Here is a 13,928-nt window from a genome sequence, read left to right as displayed (position 1 = left end):
AAACAAGGACCAGATGTATGTTCTGAGATCATTCTGCCCAGGAGGACCCAACCTCTGACTATGCTGCCAAGAATTAGAAAAAAATAGCAAAAAAGTAGCAATTTCACTGTCTGAACATGCATTTGCTTAAATAAAAAACCAGATAAATTCAGATTTTAGTATGAGAAAGTGAAGCAATCCAGGCATTCTGTACAGACCCCAAACAAATGACAGCATTAGGCACAGCGAGCCTCATCACCAGTAGGAATTTCTGAAAGCCAAGCAAGCAGCTACATAATTGCTTTAAGTAAGCTCTGACTTAGGGCTGAAACTCCATTTGAATTGAGCATGGGGGGGAGAGCATCATCCCTTCGGAGAAGATCCTTCGAGACGTGTAACTGTAGAAAGGCTGCTGAATACAACATTGATTGGGAGTGAGGTAACCACAAGCACCACTGGCTCAAATGAAAAGGGATTCAGGGGCTGACCCAGAAAACAAGCCTCGTAACCACTGGGATGAAATTTTAATGACAAACACAAGAAGCTCTGCGTGCAGGCCAGATTGAATTATCCGATGTCAGGCAGCAAGAGCGCGGCGCTCGCACAAAGGGGAGCTGCTCACTGCCACCTTCCACTCCAGCTCAGGTTGCACTTCATCAATCCTTGATATTCTGCCATCTCCTGGCTTCAGCTTGGGCAGCAGCGTGGAGGGAAGTGGAGAGAGCATGGAATAGGGGCATTGCTCTGTGTAGTTTATCTTTGCTTCCTTCACAGATCAACAAAGAGCTGCTCCTGACCCAAACTGTGCATCTATGAATCACACCTGGAGCTGCTGGTTTAAGTCACTCCGCCCACAACCTGGATGAATTCCTTTTCAGAGATTAGAAACGCTCTACAGCAACTAAAATAAAAATGATTCCACTTTGCATTAGAGTTTGAAGCAGGACAGTGAAGATGACAAGATCAGGCCTAGCACAGCACAGGTTCAAATCAATCTGAGTGATTCCAGGCTTACTCAAAGGCTCCCAAAATACACCAGAGCCCAGGCATCCCTGCTCTCTCCAACTAGAACTCCTCTCTCTAACCAGTCCAACTAGAACAGAATCTGGCTACTGCCTGAAAAAGAATTAAATATGTTTCTATAAATACATCAGCAACAAAAGGATTGCTAAGGAGAATCTCCATCTTTATTGGATCAGGGAGAGACAGAGACAAAGGACGAGGAAAAGGCTGAGGGAATTAATGCCTTCTTGTCCTCGGGGTACCCAGTCCCTGAGCTGGAAGACAGGGACAGGGAGCAGAATGATCCCCCATGATCCAAGGGGAAATGGCTGGCATCCTGCTAAGGCACTTAGGACACACACAGTCCCATGGGGCTGGATGGGATCCACCCCAGGGTGCTGAGGGAGGGGGCAAAGAGCTCACCCAGCCACTTCCCATCACTTACCAGCAGGGAGGTGATTTACCCTCCTGACCCAGGCTGGCCTTGTTCTGGAGAACATCACCAAGGCCAAGTGCTGGGTCCTACCCTGAGCCACCTCATGGAATGCTACAGCCTTGGCAAGAGTGGCTGCACAAGGCCCTGGAGGTGCTGGGAACAGGGCTAGACACGAGCCCAGGTGTGCCCAAGTGGGCAGGAAGGACAAGGACACCTGGGCTGTGCCAGGGCAAAGCACTGGGCACTCCTGGGGCACCTCCCATCCTCTGTCCAGTTCTGGGCCCCTCAGGACAAGGAGGACATGGAGGGGCTGGAGTGTGAACAGGGAAGGGAAAGGGACTGGAGCGCCAGGAGTGGCTGAGGGAATTATGATCAAAAAACCTGCTCAAAACTGAGCAGCCCTGAGCCTCCAGTGCAACAACCTGAAATAGAAGACAGATAAGTGATGTCCCAAGCCACTGGACAGAAAAACTTAGGGAAATGCCCCACAATTCTGGATTAGCATTTGGAGCACCAGGCCTTGCAAACTCCCACAGCAGCTTAGTTCAGACACACAGAAGGCCCTCTGTAATCACTGATTATTCCCATGCAAAGCTGAGCACACAAGTGTTTGTGAAACTGGAGAGAGAATCATTAAATGTAGCAGATAATTGATATTTATACTGAGAGGAGAATTGACTTTGTAAACCTCAGCTATTAAATTACTTCTTCAGTACTGAAAGAATGCAACAGTTTGCTATTGATCACCAGATTCATTACACTTTTATGACAAATTTGAAAGCACAATGCCATTAAGTACAATTTTGTAAGCTGGGAGAGACAGGGGAAGGCTATGTTTGGATTTAAAAAATAGAACACAGCAAACAACAAAAGCCCAACAAATTCCTCAATATCCTAAATAATTACCAAATGCACATAGCAAGGTATTTCCCTGCACAATTTGCTGATGTCCTTGGAAGTTTTAGTCACAACTTGAAGTCTCTCTGGTTTGATATTTACCATTTACCAAATTAAGAGACAAAGCAGAGTGAAGCACAAGCAGTAAACAGCAAAGGACATGATATAATTTTTGTGTTCTAATATTCTAAATGTTTCATTTACTAACCAGGTAAATTCAAACAGCTGAATTCTGATTTCCCCATGTTGTTTTACCAAATATATGCTCACAACCTCCTAAAAAGAGAATTCATTTTCCAAGAGAAATTACTAAAAAGTAATTTAAGTGGACATTGCTTTTTCTAAGCAGTTTTCCCTCAGTGGTCTCTTACCTGCTCACCTATTTTCAGGAACTTTAACTACTTACTTGTATCACATTCCTGATGCAAATTGACAAAGAGAATCAGAAGATACTGGAGAAATTGGGAACCAATATGAAAAGAGTGTGTGGAACTTTGAGAACCCAACTCCTGCAATACACCAAGCTGAAATATGGACTATTTGAGTTTTAATATGCAGGATTAATAACTGTTGTTTATTAATTCTTTAGTAATGTAATTTAATCTGCCTAACTTCTATCTATTGCTTGTTTGGATATAAATACAATGGAGAAAATGAAGCAAAAGAGATGGAGGTTTTGGCAGCAGCAAGGAAACAACTGGGTTTGCTATCTGATAGTTTAGACTCCCTGCTCTCAGCTGTCCAAGAGTACTCAAAAGCATTCCCATGAATTAGAGTTTTCCAGGCATCTTTCTTTTAACCAGTCTGTGAATTTTGAAGTATTTTACAAGTAGTTTACTCTAATGCCACAGCCCTAACATGAAGTGCTACCATAAAACATGGAACTCTGCTATGTTAAGGACAGTGTCCCAACTGTCCCAGGATATAATAATTTTTATTTACTCATGTGATTTCTGGAAGGTTACTAATTACTGAATCTGTGAAATTCAAACAAAACACAGTAAAACCTCACACTTATTGAGGGAATCACTGTAACCTCTTCTAAGAGATTGTGAGGTTCTTAAAATCATATTTAACAGCATAAGCCAAATTAATTTCTAACATTACACCAAGGTCCACAAAACTTGTATATTAGGAAAAGAGAAGTTTATCTATTTTGAGTAGGTTATTTTCCTCCCAGGTTGTCTTTTAAGTAACAATGGAGAAAAGTAACTTCTAAAGGAGTAGTAATAGTCCTTCCAAAGTTATTTTTCTGTGCTGTGACAAGATATCCTTGTGATTAAGATATTTTACAGAAAAACATTTTAAAAAGGGGCATTTTTCAGTAGATGTGCAAAATGTTTAATACATTCTGGGTGCTTCCACAGCAGAACAACACACAGATTTCATCAGAAATCACTTGAGTCTTCCCAGGGACTACTTGTACATAAGGTAACTTTTGAATAGTATAATAAAAATTTGAACTGCTAAGTTGTAGGATAACCATCTTTATCAGTCACTTAAGGACAGCCTATCTCAGGAACTGCAGGTGAATCCATTCTTATGCTTCCAACAGGTGCTGCTTTTGAATCTGCTAAAAGCATCACCTGAGATTGTAAATGGTGAAGGTGCAGTGGGCATTACACAGCCTGGTAAAGGAGGAGTGGGATTTACACAGCCTGATAAAAGTGGAGTGGGCATTACACACTCTGGTGAAGGTGGAGTGGGATTTACACACTGGTAAAGGAGGAGTGAGTCTTACACAGCCTGGCGAAGATATAAGTGGCATTAAACCCTCTGGTACAGGTGGATTGAGCATTGCACACTGTGTTAAAGATGCAGTTGGCATTACACCCTCTAGTAAAGATGCAGTTGCTATTCCACCATCTTGTAAAGATGCAGTTGTTATTACACCCTCTGGTAAAGGTGTAGTTGCCGTTCCACCCTCTGGTGAACATGGAGTGGGCAGCACACCCTCTGGTGAAGATGCAGTTGCTGTTCCACCCTCTGGTGAACGTGGAGAGGGCAGTACACCCTCTGGTGAAGGTGAATTGAGCATTACACCCTCTGGTGAAGGTGTAGTTGCTCTCCCACCCTCTGGTAAAGGTGTAGTTGCCGTTCCACCCTCTGGTGAACATGGAGCGGGCAGTACACCCTCTGGCGAAGGTGAATTGAGCATTACACCCTCTAGTAAAGCTGCAGCTGCTGCTCCACCCTCTGGTGACAATGGAGTGCCCATTCCCCCGTGCTGCTCACCCAGCCATGACGACACCGTCGCAGGAGTGGACATCACACAGGACCCTCCCGGGCTCGTAGCGCAGCTGGCTCACAGCACCCACACGGTTCTGCCAGAGAGACACAAGGGTTGGTGCTCCCATTCCTTCATCCACCAAAATTTACTGCTGGAAAACTCCCAGCCTCGCTATTGCTGCTGAGAGAAGACACATCTATCCCAAAAACACTCCAGCAGCTTTCAACTGGTGAAAAGGTGCTGCAATACACAACACCCACTTTCCTTTCCCACTTGCTTAAACCAGGTTCCCACTTTTCTACAGCACCTGGATCCCTTTAAAGAAATTCCCTCTCACCTTCCAGTTGGTTTTCAACATGTGCTCTCTGGCTCTGCAGTTTTTGAGGGCGAGCTTCCAGCAGGAATGGTCGGAGATGCTCATATCCAACAGGTATCCCTCCTCCTGGCACAGCCGGTACCACAGCACTTCATCTTCTGCAAGGATTTTCCACGTCCTGCTGACCTAGAAATCAATGTTCATATATGGATCTCTCATCAACTGATAAGGAAAAATTAGATTTAATATGAAATATTAAACAGCATCTGAAATATAAACATATAAATCAATACAGGCCTGTACTGAGACACAAGTCTTACCTAAACAAATATATTTGTTCACTCTTTATACACCTCAGTGTATAAAACCCCTAAACCTTTAACAAAAGGCTTGTTTTCTGTGGGTTCTATAGGAGATAACTGAGTTTATACTCCACTAAAACTCCACATAAGATGGACACCAGTTTAGTGGCCACACCATATCAACCTGAAACATCAGTGTACTGGAAACTTTTGACAGGAAAAACAGCAAGAAAACAATTAAACCAGAATTCTGAGCTTAGAGAAAAAATATGAATTTATTTTCATATTTGTAGCTAAGAAACCCTCTCAGATCACAGCACCACATCTCTGAAGTCCCACTGACAATGCCTGATTAGGGGTATGACATTAGTGATTTATAACCTATTGTATTACAGTATGCATAAATAGGAATGAATTATTAAGTTTTTCAAGCAGCCTCAAGTTGCTGCCCATTCCAGAGAGAACAGCTTCATCACAATCAATTGTGGGCTCAGAATTAAAGATTCAAGAGGTAAGAGCCAACTTAAGTAGCTTTTTTTTTCCCCCTCTGTAATTCTTAATTTAAAAAAACAGACGTAACCAATGAAAGCCATGACTGGTGAAAGCAGCAATCAATTGTGCTCTGTTTCTAAAGAGATTAAAAGAACCTTCTGAGACTGACATCATTTTTAGTAAGTTACAATTAAGCATCTAATGTTCGTTTCAGTCCCAAGATTACACCAAGAATTCAAGCCTCCCATGGACACAAACTCTCCCAGGACCATCTCTTCATTTTTATTTGCCATTTGTTCCATAGTCACACACACAAAAAATGTTTAATATGATGAGAAAAGGGGTGATATGAGTAACCTGCAAGTGTTTTTAAGATGTGAGACCTACAGAGAAGAGCAAAGCTTAGATAGGAATATCCAAGTGCAGCAAAAGGAATATTCTTAGATAATCACCCAGAGACCTCAATGCAAACTGGCAGGGAGAGACAATCCCACTCCATCCTCTGATAAAGGAAACAACCTGGACAGGGCAATAACAATGCCCTGAAATGACAGATCCAGCACTGAGGATCTGGAATCAAAAAGCAGTGCTGAGTGCTCCTGTCCCTAGAGGGACACACTCAGCAACTTCAAAACCACCAAAAAAACCCCAATCCAAAATTCAAACCATTAGGAATTTGCTCTCAATTTGATTTTGAAGTAGGATAGATATATATATTAGCGCTCCAAGAATTAAAAAAAAAACCCCAAAGGCAGCTTTCTGCTGACACACCAAAAGAACAGCTGCAGTGCAGGAGTGGAGCTCCCCAGGCAGAACCTCTGCCCCCTCCCCAAACAGCAGCACATTTTCCTGACAGGGCCAGCCTGAGCACACGCTCAGGGAAGCACAGCCAAACCAGGCCAGCTTTTGCCTTGCTTTCCAAAATAAAAAATCAAAAATAAACACACACCTTCGAGTCTGCCAAACCAGACAATATTGCACAGACCTTTCAAGTTTCAAGGTCTTAAAAGCATTTTATAAAGACAGTAAAACAAAAGAAAAGAGGGGGGAGCTACATAAAACTTCGACTGCCTTTTCAACTTTCAGGGGGAATAAAGATCCTATCCTATTCTGATTTTTTTTCAATCAAATTACAGCGAATCCTGCTGCTTTACAAGCCTGAATTTCCAACGGGTCCCTAACCCAGCCTTTTCTTACAGCCCCAAACTCGCATGCCAATCCCTTGTAAAACCCCACTGAGCGAGGCTCAGCTGCACGAAATCACTAATAAAGAGTCTCAAGCATTTCACTTTACAGCACCACTGTGAGCTGCAGCATTAAAACCAGCCATTGGCTTCAAGTCAGCTTTATTAGATCTGCTTGACTTGGAGTTTCAGGTGAGGCCCCAAAAGCCAGGGCGTTATGGCTTTACTGACATGCACCCAAGCTCTGGGTGTTGGAGAGGAGCTGAGATGTGCAAAGGTCTTGTTAAAACTGTTCCCAAATCTAAACTACACAGAAACTCCAGCAAGGATCAATGACAACATCTTACAGACTTGTTTATAGATTTGGAGTCCTGAATTTAATTTTGTCTTCAGTGTTCCTATTATCTTTTTACAACTGTTTTCAGCAAAGAAAGTTTGGGTTCCCCTGAGCTCCACACAGGGACAGTTTTATATTTTATAGTTCAGCAAGTAATAACGTTCAGAAGGACTTCAAAGGCTTTTGCTGACATAGGCTTTGCTATTTGGTTTTGCCCCTGGGGGATATTTTTCCCCCCAAAAAACCCCACCTCTTCCATCAAATCCAAAATTTCTTCTAATCCCATCTAAATCAACTGGCTCAAATCCTAATGAAGGTTTATTCATCCCTCTGCATCTGATAATGGTTTTTATTTCACTAGGTTTATTTTCTTCCCCAGACACACAAAGGCAGAGTCAAGGCTCATTTGCTGAGACCAGGGGCCTCAATTAGAACTAGCTGGACTTTGAGCTCAGTACAACAAACAGTGCCAAGGAGTGTTTAATCCAAAGCCTTTCTGATGGAAGCTGCTCATCTTTTTATTCACAGCTGTAAGCACAAAATGGTTTGAGCTGAAGAGACCTGAAAGCCCATCCAGTGCCACCCCCTGCCACGGGCAGGGACACCTTCCACTGTCCCAGGCTGCTCCAAGCCCTGTCCAACCTGGCCTTGGACACTTCCAGGGATCCAGGGGCAGCCACAGCTTCTCTGGGCACCCTGTGCCAGGGCCTGCCCATCCTCCCAGGGAACAATTCCTTCCCAATCTCCCATCTATCCCTGCCCTCTGGCAGTGGGAAGCCATTCCCTGTGTCCTGTCCCTCCAGCCCTTGTCCCAAGTCCCTCTCCAGCTCTCCTTGAGCCCCTTTAGGCACTGGAAGGGCTCTGAGGTCTCCCTGGATCCTTCTCTTCTCCAGATGAACACCCCCAGCTCTCCCAGCCTGGCTCCAGAGCAGAGGGGCTCCAGCCCTTGGAGCATCTCCATGGCCTCCTCTGGACTCTCTCCAGCAGCTCCAAGTCCTTCCTGTGCTGTTGGCCCCAGGGCTGGAGGCAGCTCTGCAGGTGGGGTCTCACCTGAGTGGGGCAGAGGGGCAGAATCTCCCCCTCCCCTCCTCCCCACACTGGGGGATCAGCAGGGATATCCTTATCCATCCATTTCTCTGCTCTCTCTCTCTGAACCACGAGGAGGATGGATGACTGCTTTTACCCATAAACAAGCTTGATGCAAAACCACGCTCAAAAAAATACATACAATTTTCTTTTTGTAAATGTATAAACATTAAAGCCTCAACAGTTTGACAATTCCAGGAGCCCTGGAGGCATGCAGCTGAAATTCTTGATTTATGCACGACGATTCATTCCTAAATTCCTAGAAACAGTCTCCCTTGCCCTAGATGCATACACAATTCCTGTGTTGGTAAACACTTCTAAACCTTCTCTTAAGATGAAAACCTAACAGGTCAAGGGAATTTCCCTCTGATCTGCTCAGAAACAAAACTGCCAAAATCCAGTGCTGCTGAATTCAGGCACATCCCCTTATCCCAAAGGTGACAGTGTAAAGGCCAGCTCTCCAGGCCATGGGTAAAATTAATGAATCTACAGTATCAGCCCCAAATAATACAAGGATTTTTCAGGTTGTCACACTTGTGGTGTCCCATGGGATTGTTTTCCCTTTCCCTCTACACCAGGACCAGAAGGAAGGAGTGACTGTTCCCAAACCTGCTCATATTCACACGAGAGTCACTCATGGCACAGATATTTCTGCCAGTGGTCAGAACACTATCAAAAGGTGCTCACATGGGAAAAATTCTGCATTACTCTGGCCTGTTTTGCTGAGACATTAAGCCCTGGATAATTTTCTCCTTGAATTCCAAAGGTGGAATATCAGCAAGGACTGGTCTGGTGGATGCTACTGAATGTCACCTCCTACTGCAAACCCACCAGAGCTCAGGCACTGAGGACACTGTTATTGACTGGCTTTTGTATTTCCAATGCCACTCAGACAGGTTCTGCTCTATAGTACTAATTCCAAAAATCAATGAAAAGCTGTGGGGGAGCAAGGGAGAGGGAAATATCAAGGTGAAATTAAAGTTCTCCAGACAGTCTGTGGTGTGATTAAATCTCAGAGAGGCTCTGCAGTCAGGCTACTTGCCTGTTAGCTGGTTACCAATTTGGCATAAAGAAATAAACAAACAGGTTCTCTCCTCTCCAAAGGCACTCACATGGATCACGATGCCAATTCTACCAACTGCCCCAATTTCACTGAAATCCCAAGGCACCTTAATAAAAAAAAAACCTTTCTAGGATAACACCATAAAGCAGCAGGGTTTTCCATGGAACAGAAGAGGGCTTTCCTCCCCTTAAAAAACAAAACCACCAAGAGAAAAATGAAAATGCTATTTATTTTTATGGCTCTGCTTTTTATTTGAGCACTTAAAAAGAAGCCAGCTCTGCACTGGATATTCATCTGATTGGGAAAGCCCTGTAAAACACTGGGCACTTGCTCAGCTACCTGTCAGCTGCCACAAAGGAACAATGACTTGGGAAGAGGAGGAGAAATGTGGAAAATGTGTTAAAACACATCTTATGAGAACAGGTTCAAGCTAAAAAGCAAAGTGAAGGAGAGAAAAAATCCAGTGCAGCCCAAGCACAGGGAAAAGGAGCAGCCCTTCACCAGCCAATCTTTTTACTGTGCCATGAGGTAAACTGATTGTGCCTGAGGAGGGGGGGAAAAAGAGAGTGAAAGAATAACCTTAAACTAATCCACTTCAAAAATGCAACCCTGTCCCATGTCATGGGCTGTGGCCTTTATTGATGGCATATCTCTACCTCAAGGGACAGAAACTCGAGCGTATCTGAAAGCTTTAGTGTCCTGGACAGCATCAAAAAACAATCCTAGAGAATTTTTCCCTCTGCAGCAGCAGCCCTGCACAAGGAATTAATTTTCTTTTAACATTCCCTGTTCCTAAAAGGCATTAGCAAGTCAAAGATTTAGGCAATAACCACTTGTAGCTATTTAACACTACGACATGCTCACACTGAACATTAAAAGCCCCATTTCCCCTCAAAGCCTGAACATTTGCAGAATATTTGTGCTTAGTTTACCATCCTCAACAGACTCTGTCTGTCACTTCTCAGTTTTCACACATTAACATTTTTCTCTTCCACTCAAACCACGCTCTGGACTGTCTGTAGCACAAAGAATGGTTGGATTTTTGTGAAGTTGCAAGGTGTGCTTTGTGCAGAAGAGAGAATGAACTCCAGCCTGGAACCCTAAATAGTGGCCATGGGAGAAGCTGGGATTATATCCACAATATTCTGCTTGATTTCACAGGGTAATCAGCACTTGCCAATTATCTTTGCTTTGAAGACTCATTCAGAGAGGAGGTTCATCATTCAGTGTGTGAAGAAAGGAAATAAAAAGGCCCAAGTGTGGGCTGAAGAATCCTAAATAGAATGAGGTGTGAGTGTTTGAGTTAGTAAAGCTACTGAAGAGACAGGAGGTTTACAACATAAATTATGGACTATGCCTGAGTACAGACTGCTGAGAGCATTATCTGAAAGTATCAGAAAAGAAAAATATAAACCCCTTGCAGGGCTGGAGGGGAGGAAATCAGTGCCATTTAAGAATTTAGCCTCACATGAAAATACTACAGACAAAAAGTTACTATTCCAATTTGCACTGCCAAGTGCTGAGTTCTAAATACTGCAGCAAGACATTAACTTGAATCAAAAATGCTTCTAAACAAACTCACTTGAATCAAAATATCCTTGCAGTATTCATTTTAAATTTTAAGGCTTTGCTCCTGCCCAAGCCACAGATGTTTTATTTAACTCTGCTCAAGTGCAGCTGTAAATCCAGCTCATGTACCATTACTTTTTCAATATTCAGCTTTGGAACTGTTTCCTGTAAGTGAAAGCACAACCAGCTGAGTTCCTTGGGCTACCACCCCCCTTCCCTACACCGAGGTGCCTGTTGATTCACTGTTTCTGCCAATTGGAAGTGGTGTCAGAGCAGCAAACTGCCAGCAGCACTCACCTGAGCACACCTTCCCAGCTCAGCCTTGCCCAGGTACCGGAATATCTTCAGTGCCAGCTCATAAGGCAGCTGGACATCAAAGAAAGGAACCTCATTGATTTCATTCTGAAAAGAGAAAATCAGTTGTGAGGCTTCTTAAACGCAGTTTGATGGCAGGAGAAGTTACCATGGGGTGGAGAAAGGATGGGGTGTCCTCAGTGCCATCACAGCCCTGTGAACACTTCAGGAGTTATTGTGCCTCTGCTCCCTTTCATGGCCCCTCGAAGGGCAGAGAAAGGCAAGACACAAGTTTTAGTACAATAGTTTGGCTAAAGTGCCAGAAAGACCCAATAAAGAAGCACTTGGAAGACATATGCCCATTCCTAATTTCACTCACAAGACTTCAAACCCACATAATGGAAAAATTAACAAATATTTTGAGTAAAACTGAATAGAGATGATGTTAGATTTTTTCTTTAGTAACATATAAATGTCTTTTTAATATGGAGTGTTCCTCCTTTAACTGGTCAAGCATCTGAAAACAAACATTTAAACCCAAATCCATCAATTTAAGCTAACAGCTACATGCAGCATATAGATTTTTCCTAGATGTATTTTGCTTGGTTTAACTACATAATTATTACATCTTCTTTCTGCAGTTATCACAAAATGATTTGTCTTCTCCCTTAGTCTGCCTGGATATTCAACATTTTTTTTTATTATGTAACAGAGAAAGTAAAATCAGCTGATTCTGACCATTTCTATGTCACCAGTTTTGCTCTCTGGTGTTTGCTCTGGTTTCTGTCCCCCAAGGTGCTCCTGATCATTGTCTATCAATCCTCATGCACAAAATCAGCTGCCCAGTTAAAACTTCTCTCCATTGTTTACCTTCAGAACCTCAGGCAGATCCCAAAGCAGGATCATCTCCTGCCTCCTGACACTTCCCTAATCCTGGTACCTTTGTTTCTTCATAGGTCTCTTCCACAACTGCTCCCCATTCAAATCTGGGCCCTTTGCAGCACCAAAGTAGAATAGAAAAGATATTCTGGCTTTGTTTAAAGCAGAGTTACTCAGGAAAATCACAATATAAAGTGGTGGTGTGGAGGTTTTTAATGCAAAAGATATTCTACACTAGGTAAGTGTTTTGACAACACAAATATGGGCAACGTTCTCATTAGGTCTTTTTAGCAACAAAACACCAGTTTATACAAACTGGAACCTCACACTTGTTCTAAAGTTGCTTAAACCAGGACCTGCAGCCAACCTTGCTGCTCCCCTCCCTCCTTATCCACAATTTCCCTGCACAAACAGCTCCTTTTCCCTCCCCTCTCTGCGAGGGCTGCTGGCTCCACTCCCCGCTGCGGATCTGCAGGAAGATTGTTTTGCTTTCGTGTGATTTAAATCCCATCCCTTTCCAAAGGGGACACTGAAGAAAAACACACAGGGAACATCTCCATGGCCACATGCAGGCAGGCTCCAAGCTGGCCAGATGTGAACCCGCTCGGCTCCAGGAGCCACGGAACCGTTCTGGAGCCACAGGCTGCCCAAACAAATACGAGGAGCCATTGGGCAAGGATTATTAGCTCCAGGCTCATGAGCACCACCATGGATGTGTTCCTTCCAAATTGGACTTGACTCACGTCCAAGCAGCAGATCCTGGGCTGTCTGGATGCACACAGAGGTCTCCCTGGAAGGACTGAGGGCCTGCAGACACAGCAGTGCTGACACAACACTCAACACCAGCAGTGCTCGCAAGGAAAGGTGGGGAAAAGAGCAAAAAACAGCTATACAGGCTTTTTATCAACTGATCTGCAAGACAACTTATACCCTGCTTCAAATAAACCCAGAACTGCCTTTTTTTTGCTACTTTGGTGCAGCAAAACATCCATTTTTAAATGAGGATTATTTGCAGAAGAGACCTACAAAGAAACAAAGGAATGGGGGTTAGGAAGGTGCCAAGAGGCAGGGGATGATCCTAATTTGGGATCTGCCTGAGGTTCTGAAGGCAAACAGTGGACATAACAACAGAGCAAAAACTCATACTGATTCCAGCCTAATGCAATCCTAACATTAGAGACAGATCCAGGTCTTCCCACACCCCCAAAATCCCAGCAGCTTGTCCTCAGCACAAGGAAGCGGGGATGTTAAGTCAGCACCAGCCTGTCGAAAAGTCTACTGGAATGAGTCCAAAACTCAAATACAACCAGTCCCTCTGAGACAGATTCGGGCTCCTGTGTGCTAATGGAGCACTAATTCTGTAAATGGATTAATTTGTGCCTTGCAGACAGAAATTTAATCTGTTCCTTTTAATTTTTTTAAGCAAAGAGTAATTAGTCATAGTGAGGTTAGTGAGAAACAAGAAAATGGGTTTCCCCCCTCGTTTTCCTATGCTGTAAATAAAATCTCGATGGCATTTAGAGGATTTACCAAAATAACTTTTATCTGGTTTAGAACTGTATTTAAGACTATTTCCAAATTAACTCCTTTATTTAAAGAATTAAAGGTTGTTTTCTTACTACGCTACTGTGTCAAAAGGCAGAATACACTTAATTACTGCACCCGCATCAAACTGCTTGAGTAAACAACAAAAATCTTCTTTAAGACGGCAAAAAATATTATTCCATGGAGTCCCGGAATACCTCGAGCTGGAAGGGACCCTGGAGGATCATCGAGCCCAACTGCTGGCCCTGCACAGGACACCCAACAATCCCACCCTGTGCATTACACAGGACAGGCAGACGTGGAAGGGTTAAAACTTT

The 13,928-nt window shown here is 43.6% G+C and overlaps 1 protein-coding gene across 2 annotated transcripts in view; it reads right to left on the bottom strand.

Annotated features, from left to right (window-relative positions):
* Positions 1-13,928, bottom strand: part of FBXW8 (F-box and WD repeat domain containing 8) — a 50,562-nt gene that overhangs the window by 36,113 nt on the left and 521 nt on the right. The window contains exons 1-4 of one of the 2 annotated variants that reach the window (XM_085076161.1): positions 12,058-12,159; positions 11,191-11,295; positions 4,882-5,046; positions 4,550-4,638 (exon numbers count right to left, since the gene is read on the bottom strand). In XM_085076161.1, the coding sequence (XP_084932287.1) occupies positions 4,550-4,638; positions 4,882-5,046; positions 11,191-11,295; positions 12,058-12,093 (395 nt within the window). In that variant the 5' untranslated portion in view covers positions 12,094-12,159. Of the gene's footprint in view, positions 1-4,549; positions 4,639-4,881; positions 5,047-11,190; positions 11,296-12,057; positions 12,160-13,928 lie in introns of those variants that run through there. The other variant, XM_085076160.1, reaches the window with a different exon arrangement.

The sequence above is a fragment of the Lichenostomus cassidix genome, chromosome 15 (assembly GCF_008360975.1).
Source record: "Lichenostomus cassidix isolate B80296 chromosome 15, HeHo_3.0, whole genome shotgun sequence".
Taxonomy (NCBI): domain Eukaryota; kingdom Metazoa; phylum Chordata; class Aves; order Passeriformes; family Meliphagidae; genus Lichenostomus; species Lichenostomus cassidix.
Note: the sequence above shows the minus strand (reverse complement) of the source record. Positions and strands in the feature narration are given on the sequence as shown.